The 19,106-nt window shown below is 43.5% G+C and overlaps 1 protein-coding gene across 1 annotated transcript in view; it reads right to left on the reverse strand.

Moving 5' to 3' along the window:
- Window positions 1-13,886: 13,886 nt before the first annotated feature.
- LOC120932869 (solute carrier family 23 member 1-like) overlaps window positions 13,887-19,106 on the reverse strand; it is a 59,524-nt gene continuing 54,304 nt past the window's right edge. Inside the window, exons 11-12 of the mRNA XM_040345667.1 lie at window positions 17,183-17,278; window positions 13,887-14,834 (exon numbers count right to left, since the gene is read on the reverse strand). Coding sequence (XP_040201601.1) covers window positions 14,608-14,834; window positions 17,183-17,278 — 323 coding nt within the window. The 3' untranslated portion in view covers window positions 13,887-14,607. The remainder of the gene's footprint in view (window positions 14,835-17,182; window positions 17,279-19,106) is intronic.

Genomic DNA, 19,106 nt, shown 5'->3' on the forward strand with positions numbered 1-19,106 from the left:
GGTTTTTTTTTTTTTTTTTTTTTTTTTTCAATTTAAAGTGTACATATAACTAAAACTTTTTTTTAGTTTTGAATAGAATATGGAAGGGGTTAAAACTCCAGCTAATTTATTTTTTGTGCTGTCGCTGTCTCTTTAACTTCCTGTCCTGAAGGTGCAGCAGGAAGTAAAAAGAAATATTATCAGAGAAGGGAAATGATCCCCTCTTACACATTTTTGTCCCTGTTTAAAGATTCATCTTCTTTTCCTGTTCTGGTGACTGCTCCATCACCAGGACAAATGGAGAGGGTGAATATTCCCAGCAGGGACACAGTAATAAAAACATGACAGGAGGTCTAACTCTTCCAAACGCCATCCAAAATTAAGTTTTTGGGTATGCATACACCTTTTGAGGCCCTTATTTATCTTTTGGTCCAGAAATTTATTTCTGAGAAGCTCAAACCAACTTTACTGTTTGAGCACAATAGGGAACACTCCACCCAGCAACTGACATCTGTCACCCCCTGCTGGAACAAAGTTGGTTTTAGCTTCTTGGACGTAGCAGAGAGCGGCTTCATTACATTGAGCTTCTTTGTCTGGGAGGAAATGGATCCCAAAGACACAACTGTTATCTTTACAACGGATGACTTCAGAGCAGTACTGAGGTTTATAAGAATACTGACCAGAATTGTTCTTAAGTTATATATATATATCTATTTATATTAGAAATGTAGCGGAAAGTTTTAATACATTTTGTTTAACAAAAAAAAGTATTTATAAGACTATAAAAAAAAGGATGTTTTAATCTATTTAAGACATGCAGCGTATTTAAAATATAAAAAAAATCCTTCATTAGTGCTTTTTACTGTGAGGGAAGAAAGGCATTTCTAAACTGCTGTGCAGAACTGTTTCCTTGAAGCTCAATTAAAGTGTTCACCTTCTGGATATAAGGTGTGTTTTATGTATAATGACTAATGCTTTTTCTTTTTTTTTTTGTAATGTGGAGTTTTTCTGCAAGACCTGTTATATTGCATTTCCCAAAGAAAGCCATACAAAATCAGGTCTTTTCTATTAAAAGACCAAAAGGTTGATGTGATCATTGGGTGGCATTTATGAAAGAGGGGAACTTTTACAAACCTTGAAAGTATGCAGTAAATTCCTAACATTGCACAATATGGGTTCATCCACTTGGTTGTAAAAAAAACACTGGGCCAGATTCAGGTAGATCCACGCAATATTTGCGTGGGCAAAGGGCAACGATTTTTGCTCTGCGCCCACGCAAATATTTTGATATGCCCGCGATTCACGGAGCAGTAGCTCCGTAAATTGCGCGGGCGCTATGCTAAATAGCCGGGCGTAAGGGTGCCTAATGTAAATGATCCCGCCGGGGGCGGGAATCATTTAAATTAGGCGCGCTCCCGCGCCGAGCGAACAGCGCATGCTCCGTCGGGAAACTTTCCCGACGTGCATTGCGGCAAATGACGTCGCAAGGACGTCATTTGCTTCTAAGTGAACGTGAATGGCGTCCAGCGCCATTCACGAATCACTTACGTAAACGACGTGAAATTTAAATTTCACGAGCGGGAAGGGCGGCTATACTTTAGCATTGGCTGCCCCTGCTACAGCAGGAGCAACCTTGCGCTAAAGTCGCCGTACGGAAACTCCGTACCTTGCGTGCGCAGGGCCCGCGCAACTTTTGTGAATCGGTGGTAGTATGCAATTTGCATACTATACGCCGATCACAATGGCCGCGCCCCCTAGCGGACAACGCAAGAATGCAGCCTGAGATATGAAGGCATAAGGAGGCTTATGCCTGTCATATCCTAGGCTGCAGTCCGCGTAGCGATGTTCCTGAATCAGGGGCATTCGCTACGCGGGAGCAAAACAGCTATTGCGCCGCGCAACCTATGGTTGCGTGGGCGCAATAGCTTCTTGAATCTGCCCCACTGTGTTAAGATCAGTACAGAGTCTTACGGATCTGAATGCAGCAGTCTTATATATGATGGGCCCATGCGCACAGCTGCATTGTGCTTAGTAATCTTGTGCTCTGTTAAAGCGTCACTAAATCTACATAATAACAAAACTATTAATAAATGGTGTATTACCGGCTGTTGGTTAATCCTACTGCTCTCAGTCTCCCCCTTCTGTTCATGTGCTCAATTCAGACAAATGATGGCTACAGCACGGTCGGATAACTCTGTGAGGCCATCATATGACGTCCTCTCAGAATCTCACTCCCATGCACCAACTGGGGCACGCACCCGGGAAAGTCCATGACTGTTGGGTCCTCCAGACCCAGCACATCACGTAAAGGGCCAATGACAGCAGCCCTTTACCACGTGTTCGCCCTGTCCAATGACGAAGCAATCAGTTGTCAACAGATGAGAGCATGTCCAGTTCAGCTCCTCCCCTCTCCTCGCACCGATCGATACAGTGTGCGAGGGGAGAAAGGAGTCGGGTGCAGCAGTGCTGTGGGCTGGATCTGAAGTGCCCACAGAGCTGATCTCCGCACATTCCTGCCCATCTATGCTCCATCCATGGCTCATTCATGCTCATCTGTGCCATGTCAGTGATCATCTGTGCAACATCAGTGATCATTCATGCCACATCAGTGCTCATCCGTGCCACATTCATGCCAACATCAGTACCTATCCATGCCAACATCAGGTCTCATCCATGCCACTACAGTGCCCATCAGTGTCTCACAAAAGTGTAATAGGTAGTCAAATTAGATGTGTAATTTATGCTCCTAGAACACCTGATGGTGCTCCCTGCTTGTTGGCATTGTATGTGGCATGGCTGTGTAAAAGTCTCACAAAAGGTGGTATCGCCATACTCAGGATGAGTAGCAGAATATATTGTGTAATTTTCGGTATGTACATGCTATGTGTTAGAAATATCTTATACATGGACAACTTTTCTTTCCACATTTTCCAAAAACTTGTGGAAAAAAAATTACATGTTCAAAAGACTCATTATGCCTCATAGAAAATATGTTGGGTGTTTGCTTTACAAAATGAGGTAATTTTTTGGGCGTTTCCATTGTCATGGTGCTCCAGGGCCTTCAAAGGTGTAAGAGGAGGTAGTAGTCAAGAAACTAGGGCCCCTTTCACACTGAGGAGTTTTTCAGGCTAAAAATAGCGCTGCTATACTACCTGAAAAACTCCTTCCCAGCAACCTCAATGTGAAAGCCGGAGGGCTTTCACACTGAGGCGATGCATTGGCGGGAGAGAAAAAAATCTCCTGTCAGCAGCATCTTTGGAGCAGTGAGAGGAGCGGCGTGTATACCGCTCCTTCCCATTTAAAACAATGGGAAACCGCGGCAATGCGCCTCTGCAGAGGCGCATTGCGGGCGGTATTAACCCTTTATCAGCCGCTAGCGGGGGTTAATACTGCCCCGCTAGCGGCCGAATTCCGATGGTATAGCGCCGCTATTTTTAGCGGCGCTATACCGCGCCTCCCGCCCCAATGTGAAAGGGGCCTAAATGTGTAATTTATGTCTGTAGAATACCTGGAGGTGCTCCTTGCATGTCGGGCCTCTGTATGTGGCCAGGCTGTGTAAAAGTCTCTCACATGTGGTATCGCCATGCTCAGGAGTCGTAGAATGTATTTTGGGGTGTAAATTGTGGTATGCATATGCTGTGTGTGAGAAATAACTTGTTATGACAATTTTGTGAAGAAAAAAAATCTTAATTTTGCAAAGAATTGTGGGAAAAAATGACATAAAAAAACTCACCATGCCTCATACTAAATACATTGAGAATGTCTACTTTCCAAAAAGGGGTAATTTGGGGGGTATTTGTACTTTCCTGGTTTGTTGGTGGCTCAAAAAATTAGATAGGCCGTCAGTACATCGGGTGTGATCAATTTTCAGAGATTGGCACCATAGATGGTAGACACTATAACTTTCACAAAGACCAAATAATATACACTGATTTTAGTCATTTTTACCAAAGATGTAGCAGTATGAATTTTGGCCCAAAATTTAGGTGGAACAAAATTACATATTTGCAAAATTTTATAACCGAAACGAAGAAAGATACATTTTCAGTCTTTTTTCATTTATAGCGCAAAAAAACAACAACCCAGTGGTGATTAAATATCACCAAAATAAATCTATTTGTGTGAAAAAAGGGACAAAAGTTTCATATGGCTATAGTTTTTCATGACTGAGTAATTGTCATTCAAAATGTGAGAGCACTGAAAATTGGTCTGGTTAGGAAGGGGGTTTACATGCCCAGTGGGCAAGTGGTTAAAGATGTGAATGATTTACGGACAGTTACACGTGTAAACAGAAGCAGGTTATGGACCATTACTTTTTTTTTAAGCTGGATCTTTCTGCCAGTGAGTGGATTTTAGAATTTTATTATGTCCATATGTGTATGCAAGAGCCTAAAAAAAAAATCAAGTAGACATCCTTGAGTTCCAATCCAGTGACTTTTCCTAGTCTGCTACAGGCAGGAAGAAACATTTCTTTAGTCTCCTCCTCCTCAGTCATCAATCTGCAATGCAGCAAGTTACAAGGTGAGAGGCTGCAGCAGGGGCTGGACTGTGCTAGATATTTGTTAACACAGCTAAGAACTATGCAGGCACCAATATCTACATGATTATGTTATCCCTGAGCCAGCACCTTAGCCCAGGAAGTAAAACTGTGACCCTGGATGATGCCTAAACAAAGATGAAGCCATTCTTCTGGAGAGGAAAGCAGATGAAGGAATTGTCTGGTGGAGTACTGTGCTCTGTAACGTGCACCTGCTTTGAATGAAAAATATCTCTGACAGGTTTGCTTTAGGGCCCTTTCACACAGACGCGTCCATGTTATGGCTCCCCTTTCCTCAGCGGGGTTCGCTCCGTCGATCCTCGCTGAGCAGGCAGATGACAGGTCGGTCTCTGCACACTGTGCAGGGACCGACCTGTCAGAGCGCCGCTCTCCCCTATGGGGGATCGGATGAAGACGGACCCTAGAGTCTGTTTTCATCCGATCCGCTAGACGGATGGAAAATAGGGTTTCCATCTGTCACACGGGTCAGATGTTCCCTTTAATGGGAACAATGGATGTAACAGTGGACAGTCATTTAAGCAAAACTTGCATTAGCCCTCCTTTACTCATTCCACAATGGAAAAAAATCTGGTCAGAATCTGCCCAGAATCTAGATGAAAAAAATAGAGAACATGTTCTCTATTTTCTCGTTGTGAGATTCTCTGCAGTTTTCCTGCCGAGAGTGTGTATACTTACCTGGTCGCCGTGGAAACCTGCGCATGATCGAAATGACTGACGCATGGGCGGTAGCTTCCACGGCAAAGGTAGGGTGAGGCAAGATGGCGGCGGCATCGAATGTGACGAACGCATGCTCGTCGTACGCAATGACTTCACCGCGTTCTTGCTTTTCAAGAGAACCACGGACATAATAGAAGTCCATTTATTGAATATTAGGGATGCACCGATTATCGGTGGCCGACACATATCGGCCGAAAATAGCGTTTCTGGGTCCCTGCCGAAATAAAGTTAAAATGCCGATAATAAAGCTGGGTGAATGGGTGATACCATTTTTTACTAGGAGGGGGGGGGAGGCAATGTTCATATCAATATACGTAGACCCACATGCTGGCCGCCAGACCTGCACATAGTACAAAGCCACTGCCGCTGCTTGCGCTAACTGTGTGCCGACTGCTGATCGCGCTCCACCTTGTCCTTCTAGCTCCTATTCCTGTTTGGACTCCCCCTATGGGGGAGTCTCTTGGTTTAGTCCAGCGGCGTGAGCCGCGTGACGTCACGGCCGGAGGCGAGGGAGGACTCGGAGCGCGCAGGGAGCTGTGTCGGAGCATCAGACTGAGGCTGAGACTGAGTCACAACACACTGCCTGCCTAGGAGGAACCTAGCAGTGTCCTCCACTTAAAAAGTAAGCAGTACTAAGTTGTGTACAAAACCTGTTAGGAGCAATCTGTTAAATGGCTAGTTCATCTCTTGTTTTAGGAGGGGGGGGGGGGGGGCGGAGGCACATGGTTAACTAACTGAGGTGACTGTAAAAAAAAAATTTATCTGCCATTTTTTCACAGTGAGGCTGCAATTGATATTTGTTTTGGTAGACAGATAAGGCAAGCATTGCTCAATAACACACAAACGTTTTTAAAAAAAAAACGTTTGTGTGTTATTGAGCCATGCTTGCCTTATCTGACTACCAAAAAAAACATTAATTGCAGCCTCACTGTGCCATCACATACAGCCACTGTGCCCATCAAACGCAGCCACTGTGCCATCACATGCAGCCACTGTGCCAACACATGTCGCCACTGTGCCAACACACGTCGCCACTGTGCCCATCAAACGCAGCCACTGTGCCATCAAACGCAGCCACTGTGCCATCAAACGCAGCCACTGTGCCATCAAACGCAGCCACTGTTCCATCAAACGCAGCCACTGTGCCATCACACGTCGCCACTGTGCCATCAAACGCAGCCACTATAACCATCAAGTATTGCCACTGCCAGTTTGCCCCATCAATTGCCGCCACTGTGCCCATCACACGCAGCCACTGTGCCATCACATGTAGCCACTGTGCCCATCAAACGCAGCCACTGTGCCATCACATGCAGCCACTGTGCCCATTAAACGCAGCCACTGTGCCAAAAAAATGAAATTGGGGGAAAACAAAGAAAAAGTCATTTTCGGTTTCGGACTGAATTTTTTTTTTATTTCGGTTTTGTTTCGGTTCTGAAATTTCCATTTCGGTGCATCCCTATTGAATATCCCATAGAAAGGTACATGACATACACCACAAGTGCAATAGCCGGAACAATGGTGGACACGTTTCACACAGCTACACTGTGCTTACTCACTAGAATTGTGTGGGCAGTACTATCAACAAAGCGTGCTGCATGGAACATTTTTGCCACTCTGTCCGCAAAATATATAAAAAAACATTTTTTTTTAAAAGGGGTTGTCATCCGGGCCCCTTACAGGTCTACTGCCTGTACCCCCCTGATGGCGGCCCTGCTAATACACACGATCGGATTATCTGTCGTAGGCATGTGCATTTCGTTTCGTTCCGAATCGAAATTCGGACAAATTTTTCATTATTCGGACATTCGGATGCATACGAATTCCCGAATTGCAATATTAATGAATTTACCGAATCCGAACGAACGTTTTCGATTCCGAATCGAAAACCCGCGGACGAAATTCGATCGGAATTAAAAAAATTTTTATTTTTTTTCGAATTTCGTCCGCGGGTTTTCGATTTGGAATTCGAAAAAAAAAATTTTTATTTTTTTTTAATTCCGATCGAATTTCGTCCGCGGGTTTTCGATTTGGAATTCGAATATTTTTTTTTTTTAGAATTTCGAAATTATATTCGAAAAGAGACTATTTGTTGTCGAATCCGGTCGAAATACTTTCGAATTCGACCGGATTTTTCGAAAAATTTGGTCGAAAACGAACGAATTCCGAAAACGGACGAAATATTTTCGAATTCGACCGGATTTTTCGAAATTCGTTCGAAAACGAACGAGTTCCGAAAACGAATTTAACACATGTAACGAACCTAACTTAATGAAATTAATTAAATAACGAATTAAAACAAAACAAAATTTTCCCTTTTGCACATGCCTAATCTGTCGGGAATTGTGTGATGGCAGGCTGTTGTCAGAAAATCTGACCGTTTGTACGCTCCATGGGACAATTGTCTGATTTTCCGCCAACAAATGTTGGATAGCATGCTTTAAAATTTTCTGACAACAAATGTGTGTTGACGGATTATGCGATCATGTGTACAGAAGTCCATCGGACAAAACTCCAAATTACAAACACGCATGCTCAGAAGCAATACTAACCATAACACAATATTAGCAGGTGCCCAAAGGGTGGCGCTAAAAAAAAACATAGTTTCGTGTTTGATGGCCAACAATTGTGTGCAGTTTGTATGCAAGACAAATTCCTGGCCAACGCCCTTCTGACAAAAGTCCTACGCGTTGTCTGCAGAAATCCAATCGTGTGTACCAGGCTTTAGAAGTAAACCTCGTACACACGATCGGATTTTCCGCAGACAAAGAGTCAGACTTTTGTTCAAAGGGCATTGGCCATAAACTTATCTTGCATACAAACGGCACACAATTCTTGCCCAATAAACACGGAAGTAGTGACCTACTACGTGAAATTTTAGCTCTTGAGCGTACCCTTTGGGCACCTTCTGCTAATATTGTGTTTGGTGAGCATTGATTCCAAGCATGCGTGTTTGTACTTTTGTCTGACTGACTTGTGTACACACGATTGGAAAATCTGACAACAGACCGTTGTCTGCAGAAAATCTGACAATTGTCTGATAGAGCACACAAACGGTCGGTTTTTCGGCCAATGGGCTGTCATCACACAATTCCCGTCGGAAAATCCAATCGTGTGTACGAGGCTTAAGTGTCTGCAAACGACTTGAGACTGGGGCGGAGGTTGACCTTACAACGGCCCTTAACATACAGCCAGAGCTATAATGGAATGGTTTAGATCAAAAGGGCTAAAGCCTAGTACAGGAAGCAAAGGATAGCAACAGGAGCTCAAATCGGCGCACGATCCTAGGAGTAGGACGTGCGGCTCATAGCTCCAGGCAGGCAGGCTCCGGCTTCCAGCTCTCAGTCCAGCATCTACTTCCATCAGCCGCAATTTCTCTCAATTCCTCTCCCCCTAGCCCGCCCTAAATCATACAGGACCCAGCCTCACTTCCCGCAAGCCACGGTCTGTCACCTACGGGCCCTAGAGCAGCTGACAAGCAGCCCAGTAGGACAGACCACGGCCTAAACACGAGCCGTCCCCCTTCCTTTCCTCCTACCATTTTCCTCCCGCAGGTCCGCCATGCCTCCAGACACCGTTGAGAGTGCAGCCCGAACCAGGAGCCTGCCCCAAGAGGTAGGTGAAAGCCTCCCACGATAGTCTGCAGGCCGATCGCCGCAGCGAGAACTCCGCCACCGCAAATCCAGCTCCCCCAGGCATCCCCCTGCTCTAAACAGGTTAGACGAAGCCCCCCCCCCCCCCCGAGCCGAGGGCCCACCACCCCCAGTGGGAAAGTCCACGGCTCGGGCCTACTACCGTTCCGGCAGGTATCTTGGTACACCCAGACCATCTAATCTTACTATCACCACTACAAAATATACCACTACCACAAAAATACGACCTCTGTGACCAGCACGGACCCCCCCCCCCCTACTTTTCTTTCCTCACTTTTTTTCCTCACTTTTCACCTCCGCACCCACCGCTGATCCACCAGAAGATAAGCAACTGCACTACAAACAGTCGTGACGTCCCACTTCAAACAGGTAAGAACCCAGGCCCATTCACCATAGATAGTTGATCCAGGGGTCTACCCGATTGCCTCCCGAGGGGTCAGGAAGGAATTTTTCTCCCTAGCTGCACTATATTGGCCTCGCTCTGCGTTTTTTTTTTTTTGCCTTCCTCTGGATCAACCTGGGTTAGATTGGGGGGCCACAAATTCCGTCTCTGATCATCATTATCAGCACGGTCTTACCAGGCAGTCTTGGCCGCCGTTTTTCTCTAGTGACTATCACGGTTAACCGTCGCGCCATCTTAGGCGTCTTTTGTATCATGCTTAAGATGAAATACTCAGCAAAAGCCATTTATGGTTTAAGGAAGACCACCGCAACATTACCAGATGCCATTAAAAAAATACTAATAAATGAACAATTGCTAAGAACCTGCAAATACAGTAGGACACCTCCTCAGGAAAAACACCTTTCATGCGCCATGATTAACGCAAGATCCGCAGTCAAGCAAATACTGGAAATCCACAACGTCATCACCCAACACAACATAGACTGCCTCTTCATCACCGAAAGTTGGCTAACATTAGATTGTAACACCATCCTAGGAGAACTCGTGCCAGAGAATTATGGTATCCTAACCGAGAACAGAATTGGGCGACAAGGAGGAGGCCTAGCAGTAGTCTACACATCTCATCTCGCTCTCACCAAACCAGACTTACAGAGCTCATTGCCGTTCATGGAAACGCTCACTCTGCAACTTCAAACAACACACCAGGACATGGTCCACATACTATTATTCTACAGACCGCCAGGCCCAAAGACGCACCTTCCTACATCGCTGACAAAAGGTATCGCTACTTACACTCAAAAAGCCAAACATCTCCTGCTACTCGGGGATTTCAACCTCTGGGCCAACTCCGTACAGGACCCCATAGCCAGCGCTTGCATTGACCAACTAGAAGGACTTGGTCTGCAGCAACTGATATGTGAGCCCACGCATGCCTCAGGTCACATCCTTGACCTGATCTTCAAACATGATATAGACGTCAATATTTCAGAAAATAGACCACTACCCTGGACAGATCATCATGCGATTAAATTCACAATAACCACCAACACCATCTCAAAAAAAACCTGCAAACCAGGAAAGGACATATTGGACCAGATCCCTGAAGAAACTCGGAACTCTTCAAAACTACATTATTAAATAAAATGACAGCATTAAAGCAAACTCAATCAGCAGCAGAAACCCTCAACTCTATTAATAAAGTTTTACTGCAGACCGCAGATATAATCGCCCTGAAACGCAGAGCGCTTATCCGTAAAAATAACTCCAGCTGGTTCAATGACACTCTTATGTCATTGAAGTAAGAACGCAGGAGAGCGGAAAGCGCCTGGAGAAGAAACTCTACAGAGAAAAACCACGCAAATTATAAATTAATTACTAAAAAATATCACAAGGAAATCTTCAAAGCAAAAAAAGAGCATTTTTCAAATATACTCGCAAAAGCCGGGAATCGTCCGCGAGAGCTCTTCAACATAATCGCTCAGAATATGAACCCAGCCTGGCTAGAGGCTCCAAAAAACGAAACACAAGAGTTTTGCAATGAATTATCGGATTTTTTCATTAATAAAATCGAAAAAATTCGTAAAACAATTCAGCAAAAAAAAAAAAACTCCAACCTCACCCCCACTAATCAAAAAGAAAATACAAACGCTTTTAAATCAATAAAATTTTCACTAGAGACAATTTCATCGGAAGTCTCCGAGATAGTACATCTCCCAATGACATCATTCCCACAAAACTGGTGAAAGAATGTGCCGATATTTTGGCACCAGAGATCACTCACCTTATAAACCAATCGTTTAAGGAGGGTTTTGTGCCGACCTCCTTAAAACAAGGCATAATTAAACCCCTTCTAAAAAAAACTAACCTTGACCCAAACAATTGGCGTCCCATAACCTCCCTCAATATCTTCTCCTAGGTTATGGAAAAAGTAGTAGTACACCACCATTTAGACACCCACAAACTGCTGGACCCGCTACAATCGGGTTTTCGTCCAGGACATGGTACGGAAACAGCACTTCTTAAAATATGGGATGACGCTCTCGAAGCAGCAGATGACGGAGAATCTTGTCTCCTGATTCTGCTGGACATTAGTGCTGTCTTTGACACAGTAGACCACAAACTCCTGTTAACCCACCTAACAGAGGTGGCTGGAGTGGCAGACTCGGATCTACCATGGTTTTCATAATTTCTGGAAAATCGTTCTCAGACCGTGAGACTAGGACCTTTCACGTCTCACTCACGCAGCATAGCGTTGGCGGTAAAATGCCACTATTTTACCGCCGGATTGCCGTCGCATTTCGGCCGCTAGCGGGAAGCTTTTAACCCCCTGCTAGTGGGCGAGAAAGGGTTAATACCGCCCGCAATGCACCGCTACAGCGGTGTATTGCCGGCGGCGCTGCCCATTGATTTTAATGGGGAGGAGCGCATTAGGAGCCGTGAGTTCACTGCTCCTAATGCGCTCCAAAGAAGCTGCTGGCAGGACTTTTCCTGACGCCCTGCCAGCACATCGTTCCAGTGTAAAAGCCCTCGGGCTTTCACACTGAATTGAATAAAGCAGCTGTTTAAGGGCGGATTGCAGGCGCTATTTTTAACGCTATAGCACCTGCAAAACGCCCTCAGTGTGAAAGGGGTTTAAGTACTCTGGGGAAATGTTTTTCAAATAATATCTTATTAAAATGACATGCACAGTGACGTTCAAGGATAAAATCTTGGAGCTTGGAGCACTGTGCTCTAAAGTGGTTCAGTCTATGATCTTTCCGTTATGTTGTCTATTGTTGATTAACAAATTGCATGCAATTTTATCATAAGTAGAATGTTTATGCTTGTGGCGCAACATACTCATCAAAATATATGGTGTAAATATACAATGCCGGATATTTTGTTATGACAGAGGTCAGTCACCTTTTAAATTATGCGTTACATTTAGTACTTAATGATTATAGTATGTAATCTAGAGTCGCAATAACAAATGTCTGTTTTAAAGAGGTATTCAACTCAAATTTGCAAAAATCTGTGGCAGGGTTTTTATAACAGAAGTCATAAATGCCTCTCCCTGAGTTATTCAAGCTCTTTGCTATGGTGATGTGATTCCTGTGTGCATGGGAAGGAAGTTATCGCCACCCGGCCTATCAAGTGGCCGAAAAGACAGAATCCGGAAGATGTAAGTGCCCGATACCAGCGGGAACAGTGGCAGCGCTACAAGGGGGGGGGGGGGGCTCCGTTTGACAGCTAAGTCTGTCATAATGCACTGGCATTCGTTGCATAGTAACACGTTATGGCATAAACCTGGGGGGCAGATTTTAATGCCACTTTAACGTTACTGTATTTTTAGGGGGAAAACCCTGCTCTCTTCAGCCTTTGTTTCAGTTTTCATTTGAAGAGGATTTCTTTGCAGTGCCATAGTTAACCAACTTACTCGGGGGCCAATTTTTTTATTTATTTTTTAATGCTCTCTGAGCATCCCTCTCCAGTACACAAAGTGGGGAGGGGGGATCCAACTTTTTGGCTTTAAACCTTCAGTCATTTTTCCATCTATTAAATCTTCTGCCCTTGTTGTTTTAACTTTGGATAGTAAAACATATTTTTTTTGCCAGTAAATACCTTCTACAGCCCACTTCCTGTTTTTTTTTGTGGTAAAAAGCCTAGGCTTATGACATCATGCACAGCTCGCTCTCTCTCTCTCTCTCTCTCTCTCTCTCTCTCTCTCTCTCTCTCTCTCGCTATCTCTCTCTCTCTCTCTCTCACTCTGGTGAGCGTTTGCCAGGAAGGGGAGGGGGGGTGACTCATAAGAGGGCCAATGAGAGCTGCAGGTGTGTCTGTGTAAATCCAGGAAGCTTCAGCTGCCCACAGTTAAAATAGTTGCAGCCAAACTCAGTGGAGGGAGATTTCTGCAGCATATTTGGCAAGTAAAGAATCACAGTATATTTAAAATAATATGCAAATTGGTTGGAGGGAAGCTTCAGAATGGCAAAGATTTTTTTGTTACAAATTAGGTGAGCAGCCTGCAGTTCCTCTTTATTGTGCGACTTCTTCAAATGAAAAAAATATTTAAAAGTGTTACTAAACCCACAACTGTAAAATCAGTCTGTATATGCAGTAAAGCATGCTTGTTATACTCACTGCAACCTAAGGGGTTAATCCTCTGCATTTTCTAAAAAAGTCTGTTTTATCCTGTCTGCTCTGACCCTACTCTTCTTACACTGTCCCCAATCCATCTCCTGATAAGACAGAGCCTTTGGAGTCAGTCTGCACATGCTCAGTTTGGTGTGTATTGCTAGAGTTTGTTTTTTTTTTTGTATGGGAGGGTGCATGTGATCAGCACAGGGCCAATCAGCACTGTCCAGGGGTCATGCAGCCATATAGGACAGTCATAGGAGAATGAAAACTCCTCCTACAAGCTTTAACCGGGCACCAATAGAAGTGACAAGACTGCGATATACTGCTGATGAAAAAAAGATATTTGGCAGTTTATATTTACTAAAATAATTGCATTTCCATGCTTTGTGTACTGTGGGAAACCAGATATAGTGAATGCAGAGTGCTGGGTTTACTAACACTAAGTATGACATGTTTTTTATTTTTGCCTTTAATATCACTTCAAGCACATTAACAAATACGTATATACAGTATATATAAACATATATGATTAACCAGCCACATGCTTTTGTTTTGATTGTGGTTTTGCATTATATTGTATGAGTGTACTATAGGAGACTACATATAATGAATGCAGGGTTCTGGGTTTAGTAACACTCTAACCAGATTATGACTCCTATTGCACGATCGCAGGTTTCCTATCGGGAATGGCCAGTCGCAGACGGGGGCAGAGACACGATTTCAGAGCTGATGCCAATGCTGATGGTATTTGTGGGTGAACCTTTCAGCAGGAACAGAAGAGCTGTACTTACTGAAAGTACTCTTTAAACCATTTGAAGTAATTGGACATTCAATTATTAAAAGGCACTATATAATAAAATGACAGTGCCCAGAATTGAGCTTTCCCCTTTTTTCAGTAAGCACTGCAGCTGGTTTTGATTTTCAGCTGGTGTGTAGAGGGTGGCTATTTAACATAAGGGAGGATTACAGGTAGGTTAGACAAAGTACAATTTAAATGCGTGGACATTTTCCGTGATTATATATATACAAGTTAAACATCTGATTTAAACAGTCTGGATTTCTTTTTTTTTGCTATGACATTTTGTTTCCCATTTGTTGTGGCAGTGAAAGGTGCTTCCTGGAGACTCCCAATGTACAGCCGCCTGGTAATGTCCATGACCTGTGAGACGCATTGGACGCCATCAGTGTTTTGTCTCCGTGTAGCTGTTTAAGTCACCGTTCTCATTAGTCACAAAAGGCATTTCTTTGGGTTTGGGACAGAATGGAACATATCGGAGCCAGGAGGCGGTACAGAATTTTGTTCCAATGCCAAAGGGAAGGTCATAGACATTGTTCACATCGCAGCAATCCAAGTCTGTCTCACCGTTCACCTCTTTCCAAGCAATGAGTCCTCGCTCTTCCTTTGTGCCTGCATAAGTAAAAAAAAAAAAATAATAATAATATTCTGTGAAAATATCCAGATTCATGGCTATTCAAAGGAACTGCTACTGTGATAAAAAAAGTGGCAGTTTTATTCTGTGATTTGTCCTGTATAACATAAAATTATGTTATACATGTTTCTAACACAAATTATGGCAAAGTTAAAGACTTTAAAAATAAAATGTAATTTTCAGTGTGAATAAGGGGATACATTTACATGTATGTATTTAATACAATGAGCATACACAAAAACTAAAAATAAAATAAAAACCAGCAAAAATAATAATAATAGCTAAAAGGAGGAAAGATAGGAGGAGTTGGGACTGAATGGAGTCAAATATGTGTTTACAAAGAGAGAAATAGAAGAAACTCGCTTTGTTACATCTGTGAAGTTTCTTTAACCACTGGGAACGTAAACCCACTTAATAACCAGACCAATTTTCAGCTTTCGGTGCTCTCACAATTTGAATGACAATTACTTAGTCATACAACATTGTACCCAAATGAAATTTTCGTCCTTTTTTTCACACAAATAGAGCTTTCTTTTGGTGGTATTTAATCACCGTTGGGTTTTTTATTTTTTGCGCTATAAGAGAAAAAAGACTGAAAATTCTGTAAAAAAAATGAATTTTTCTTTGTTTCTGTTATAAAATTTAGCAAATTTTGTATTTTTTCTTCATTCTTTTGCATAAATGTGAAAGATGAAGTTACGCCGAGTAAATAGATACCCAACATGTCACCCTTCAAAATTGCACACGCTCATGGAATGGCGCCAAAATTCGCTACCTAAGAATCCCCATAGGCGACGTTGCAGGGTATTGTGGGGTATTGCAAAGTATTGTGGGGTATTGCAGAGTATTTTGGGGCATTGCAGAGTATGGGGGGTATTGCAGAGTATTGGTGTTATTGCAGAGTATTGCACAGGGAGGGATGGATGGCTGGATCTGTGACTGCATTTGTCACAGATCCAGCCCACAGCAGCTGCTGCTGCTTCCGCTCTCTCCCCTCTCCTCTCACACACTGTACCGTTCGGTACAGAGAGGGGAGGGAGGAACCAGCGTCATCACATGACGCCGGTTTGTTTACAAGTGATCGCTCCGTCATTGGACGGAGCGATCACGTGGTAAACCGCCGCTATCGTGATCCAGACATTCTGGACATTACCGTGTGCGCGCGCGCCCCAGGGGGCGCGCCGGAGCGCGATTCTGGGAGGACGTCCATGGACGTCCTCCCAGAGTTAAGCAACCGCCTTGTAGACGTATTTCGTCTATAGGGCGGTTGTTAACTGGTTAAAGTGTATGTCTGGGCAAAATAAAACTGTGAAATGCAATACAGCAAGTTTTATCCCTTAAAAATATTGCAAGTACAGAAAAATACCTGCTGATCCAGCCACAAATCCAGTGTACTCATAACTTCCTACAGAATACCTCCCCCAACCTCTTTTTGAAAATAAATAAAAAAAAACACACATACATACACACACATTATATATACAGTATATAATTTTTATTTTTGAACACCAATATATATATATATACACACACACACACACAGTATATATTTACTTTTTTTTAATGTGCTTTAAGTGATTGTAAATGTTTTATTTTTCCTATTTAAATAACAAACATGTCATACTTAACCTGCTGTGCGCAGTGATTTTGCACAGAACAGCCCCGATCCTCCTTCTCAGGTTCTGGCCCCTCCTTTTCAACATGCAATAGGGGCACACAAGCAGTGCATGCTCCTGAGCAGCTTCTCTGCATGTCCATTCAGACAAGGAGCCACGGCTCGGCCCCGTCCCCTTTCTCTCCTCATTGGCTCACTGGAGGTAGTGGACAGCAACGGGAGCCAATGGCTAATGCTGCTGTCTCAGCCAATGAGGGAGAGTCCCCAGAGTGCACATCTCTTGATCATGAGGGAGCTCAGGTAAGTATTACAGGGGGGGGGGGGCTGCTGTACAAAAAAGGTTTTTATGCATCATTCTATCCATGAAGGTAAAAAACCTTCAGCCTTTATAACTACTTTAAAAGGGGCAGTCTGACTAAAAAAGATGATATTTCAGTTTACAGCAGGTCCAGCTGAGGAAACAAATTCCCCTCAGCTACTTAAATGTTTCCTGCTAGTCCTACATATTCTGCCCATATAAATAGTTGTCATGCAGAGCTGTAAATGCCAGTCTGATTATCCCAGCCCTGGAGTCTCCACTATTAACCCATGGTTGATTTAACCCACGGTTGGTTTTGCCCACCAGTCCCTGGCTTTTTTTTTATATCAGTTTTGGGTGGACTGACCTCTTTAAACAAAGGCAGGTCTTCTTTAGTGCTAAACCTTGGTTACCTGGTATGGTGTTGTCTAGAATGAAGCCTAGGGAACCTCCGACAAACATTCCTGTAGTTAGTAGCACCAGAATCACTTGGTCTAGCCCACTGATTCCTGGGAAGAAAGAAATGTATGTTTTTAGTTATTGACCTGAAAATTTTATTGAAAGGCAACTCCTATCCTCATATTGATTAGTGGTTCCAAATTAATAATATCCACTGCAGTAGGTAACAGGCACAAAAGATACACTCAGCATCTTTCCAAATAACTGTTCTGCTTTATTATGATGTAATTGAAGGTTTTTATACACATGATTACGTAGGAATCACATTAATATTACAATTGTACGTTTATAGTAACAAGGGGCATAACATAGGCAGACTAATTCTGATCGGGACTCGAAAGAATGCAAACATGCACTGAAAACATTATTAGTGATTACAGTGAGGGCAGTGTGCAAAACATACAGGGCCAGATCCACGTAGATCGGCGTAATTTTAAGCAGGCGTAGCGTATCGTAGTTCCGCTACGCCGCCGCTACTTTGAGAGGCAAGTGCTGTATTCACAAAGCACTTGCGTCTAAAGTTACGGCGGCGTAGTGTAAATGTGTCGGCGTAAGGGCGCGGAATTCAAATGACAAAGATGTGGGCATGTTTTATGTTAATTCAACTTGACCCCACGTAAATGACGTTTTTTTTGAACGTCCGTGGGGGTATCCCAGTGCGCATTCTCAAAATCACGTCGCAAATAGTCAATGCTTTCGACGTGAACGTAATTTATGCAAAGCCCTATTCGCAAACGTTTTACGCAAACGACGTACACAGCGGAAAATTCGACGCTGGCCCGACGTCCATACTTAACATTGCGTACGCCTCATAGACCCAGGGGTAACGTTATGCCGAAAAAAGCCGTATCTAGCTAATTTGCATACTCTACGCGGAAATCAACGGAAGCGACACCTAGTGGCCAGCGTAAATATGCACCTAAGATCCGACGGCGTACGTCAGTTGGATCTAGCCCCCATTCAGTCGTATCTTGTTTTGTGGATACAAAACAAAGATACGACGGGGCTTCCTAGAAGTTACGCGGCGTATCAATAGATACGCCGACGTAACTTCTTTGTGGATCTGGCCCACAGTATAGAATAAAATGATATACAGAACTTACAAATTTCCTTAACAGTTATATTCTTATGTGATGGAAGGAGCCATTCTCTGACTTACGCTGTGAAGTTAAATTAAAGTTGTACCAAAGAGCAGCATATAAAAGGGCAGCCTATGCTGACCTCTTTCTGAAATGCCAACTGTCTGGCGGTCATGCTGATCCAACAGCTTTAATACAGTGACTTATTCAAAACTCACCGTTGGTCTTGGTCAGTAAATTGTGGACAGGATAACAGAGAGGCAACTACCATTTTCAGAAGGAGGTCATTTATTTTTTAATGAGATTTTTACCTGCTTGCTGTTCCATATTTTGATCATTGTATTTTAGATAAAGTTCTCCCTCTAGTGGTCATAACAGGTTTAGCAGCCATGCTCAAAGAGATCCTCTTACCCTGTCCGTTGAGGGCAAAGTGACATTGTCTGTGTAAAGCTAATCCCTAACCCCTTTATATTCACCTCTCTGTGCTCCTTTTTCGGTGTCTGCCATTGTTAAATACAGAGTACTTCTGGTTATAGAGGAGCCTCTGACCTCCTCACATGACAGAGGGGGTGACACTGGGTAATTTGGTGCCGACTGCAATAGAAAGGGACGCCACAGGAGAGTACTGGAAAAGCAAGTATAATGTGGCCCTTACAAATTTACAGGATTAAACCCCTAAAGTCACAAATTACAGAACCTTGTCAAAAGAGATCCAACTTTTATTACTCAAAATCAGTTCTTGACATTCCTTCTGCATATGCCATATTGCAGAGACCTTGCCTTATCTATTCCTTTGCCT

The sequence above is a fragment of the Rana temporaria genome, chromosome 3 (assembly GCF_905171775.1).
Source record: "Rana temporaria chromosome 3, aRanTem1.1, whole genome shotgun sequence".
Taxonomy (NCBI): domain Eukaryota; kingdom Metazoa; phylum Chordata; class Amphibia; order Anura; family Ranidae; genus Rana; species Rana temporaria.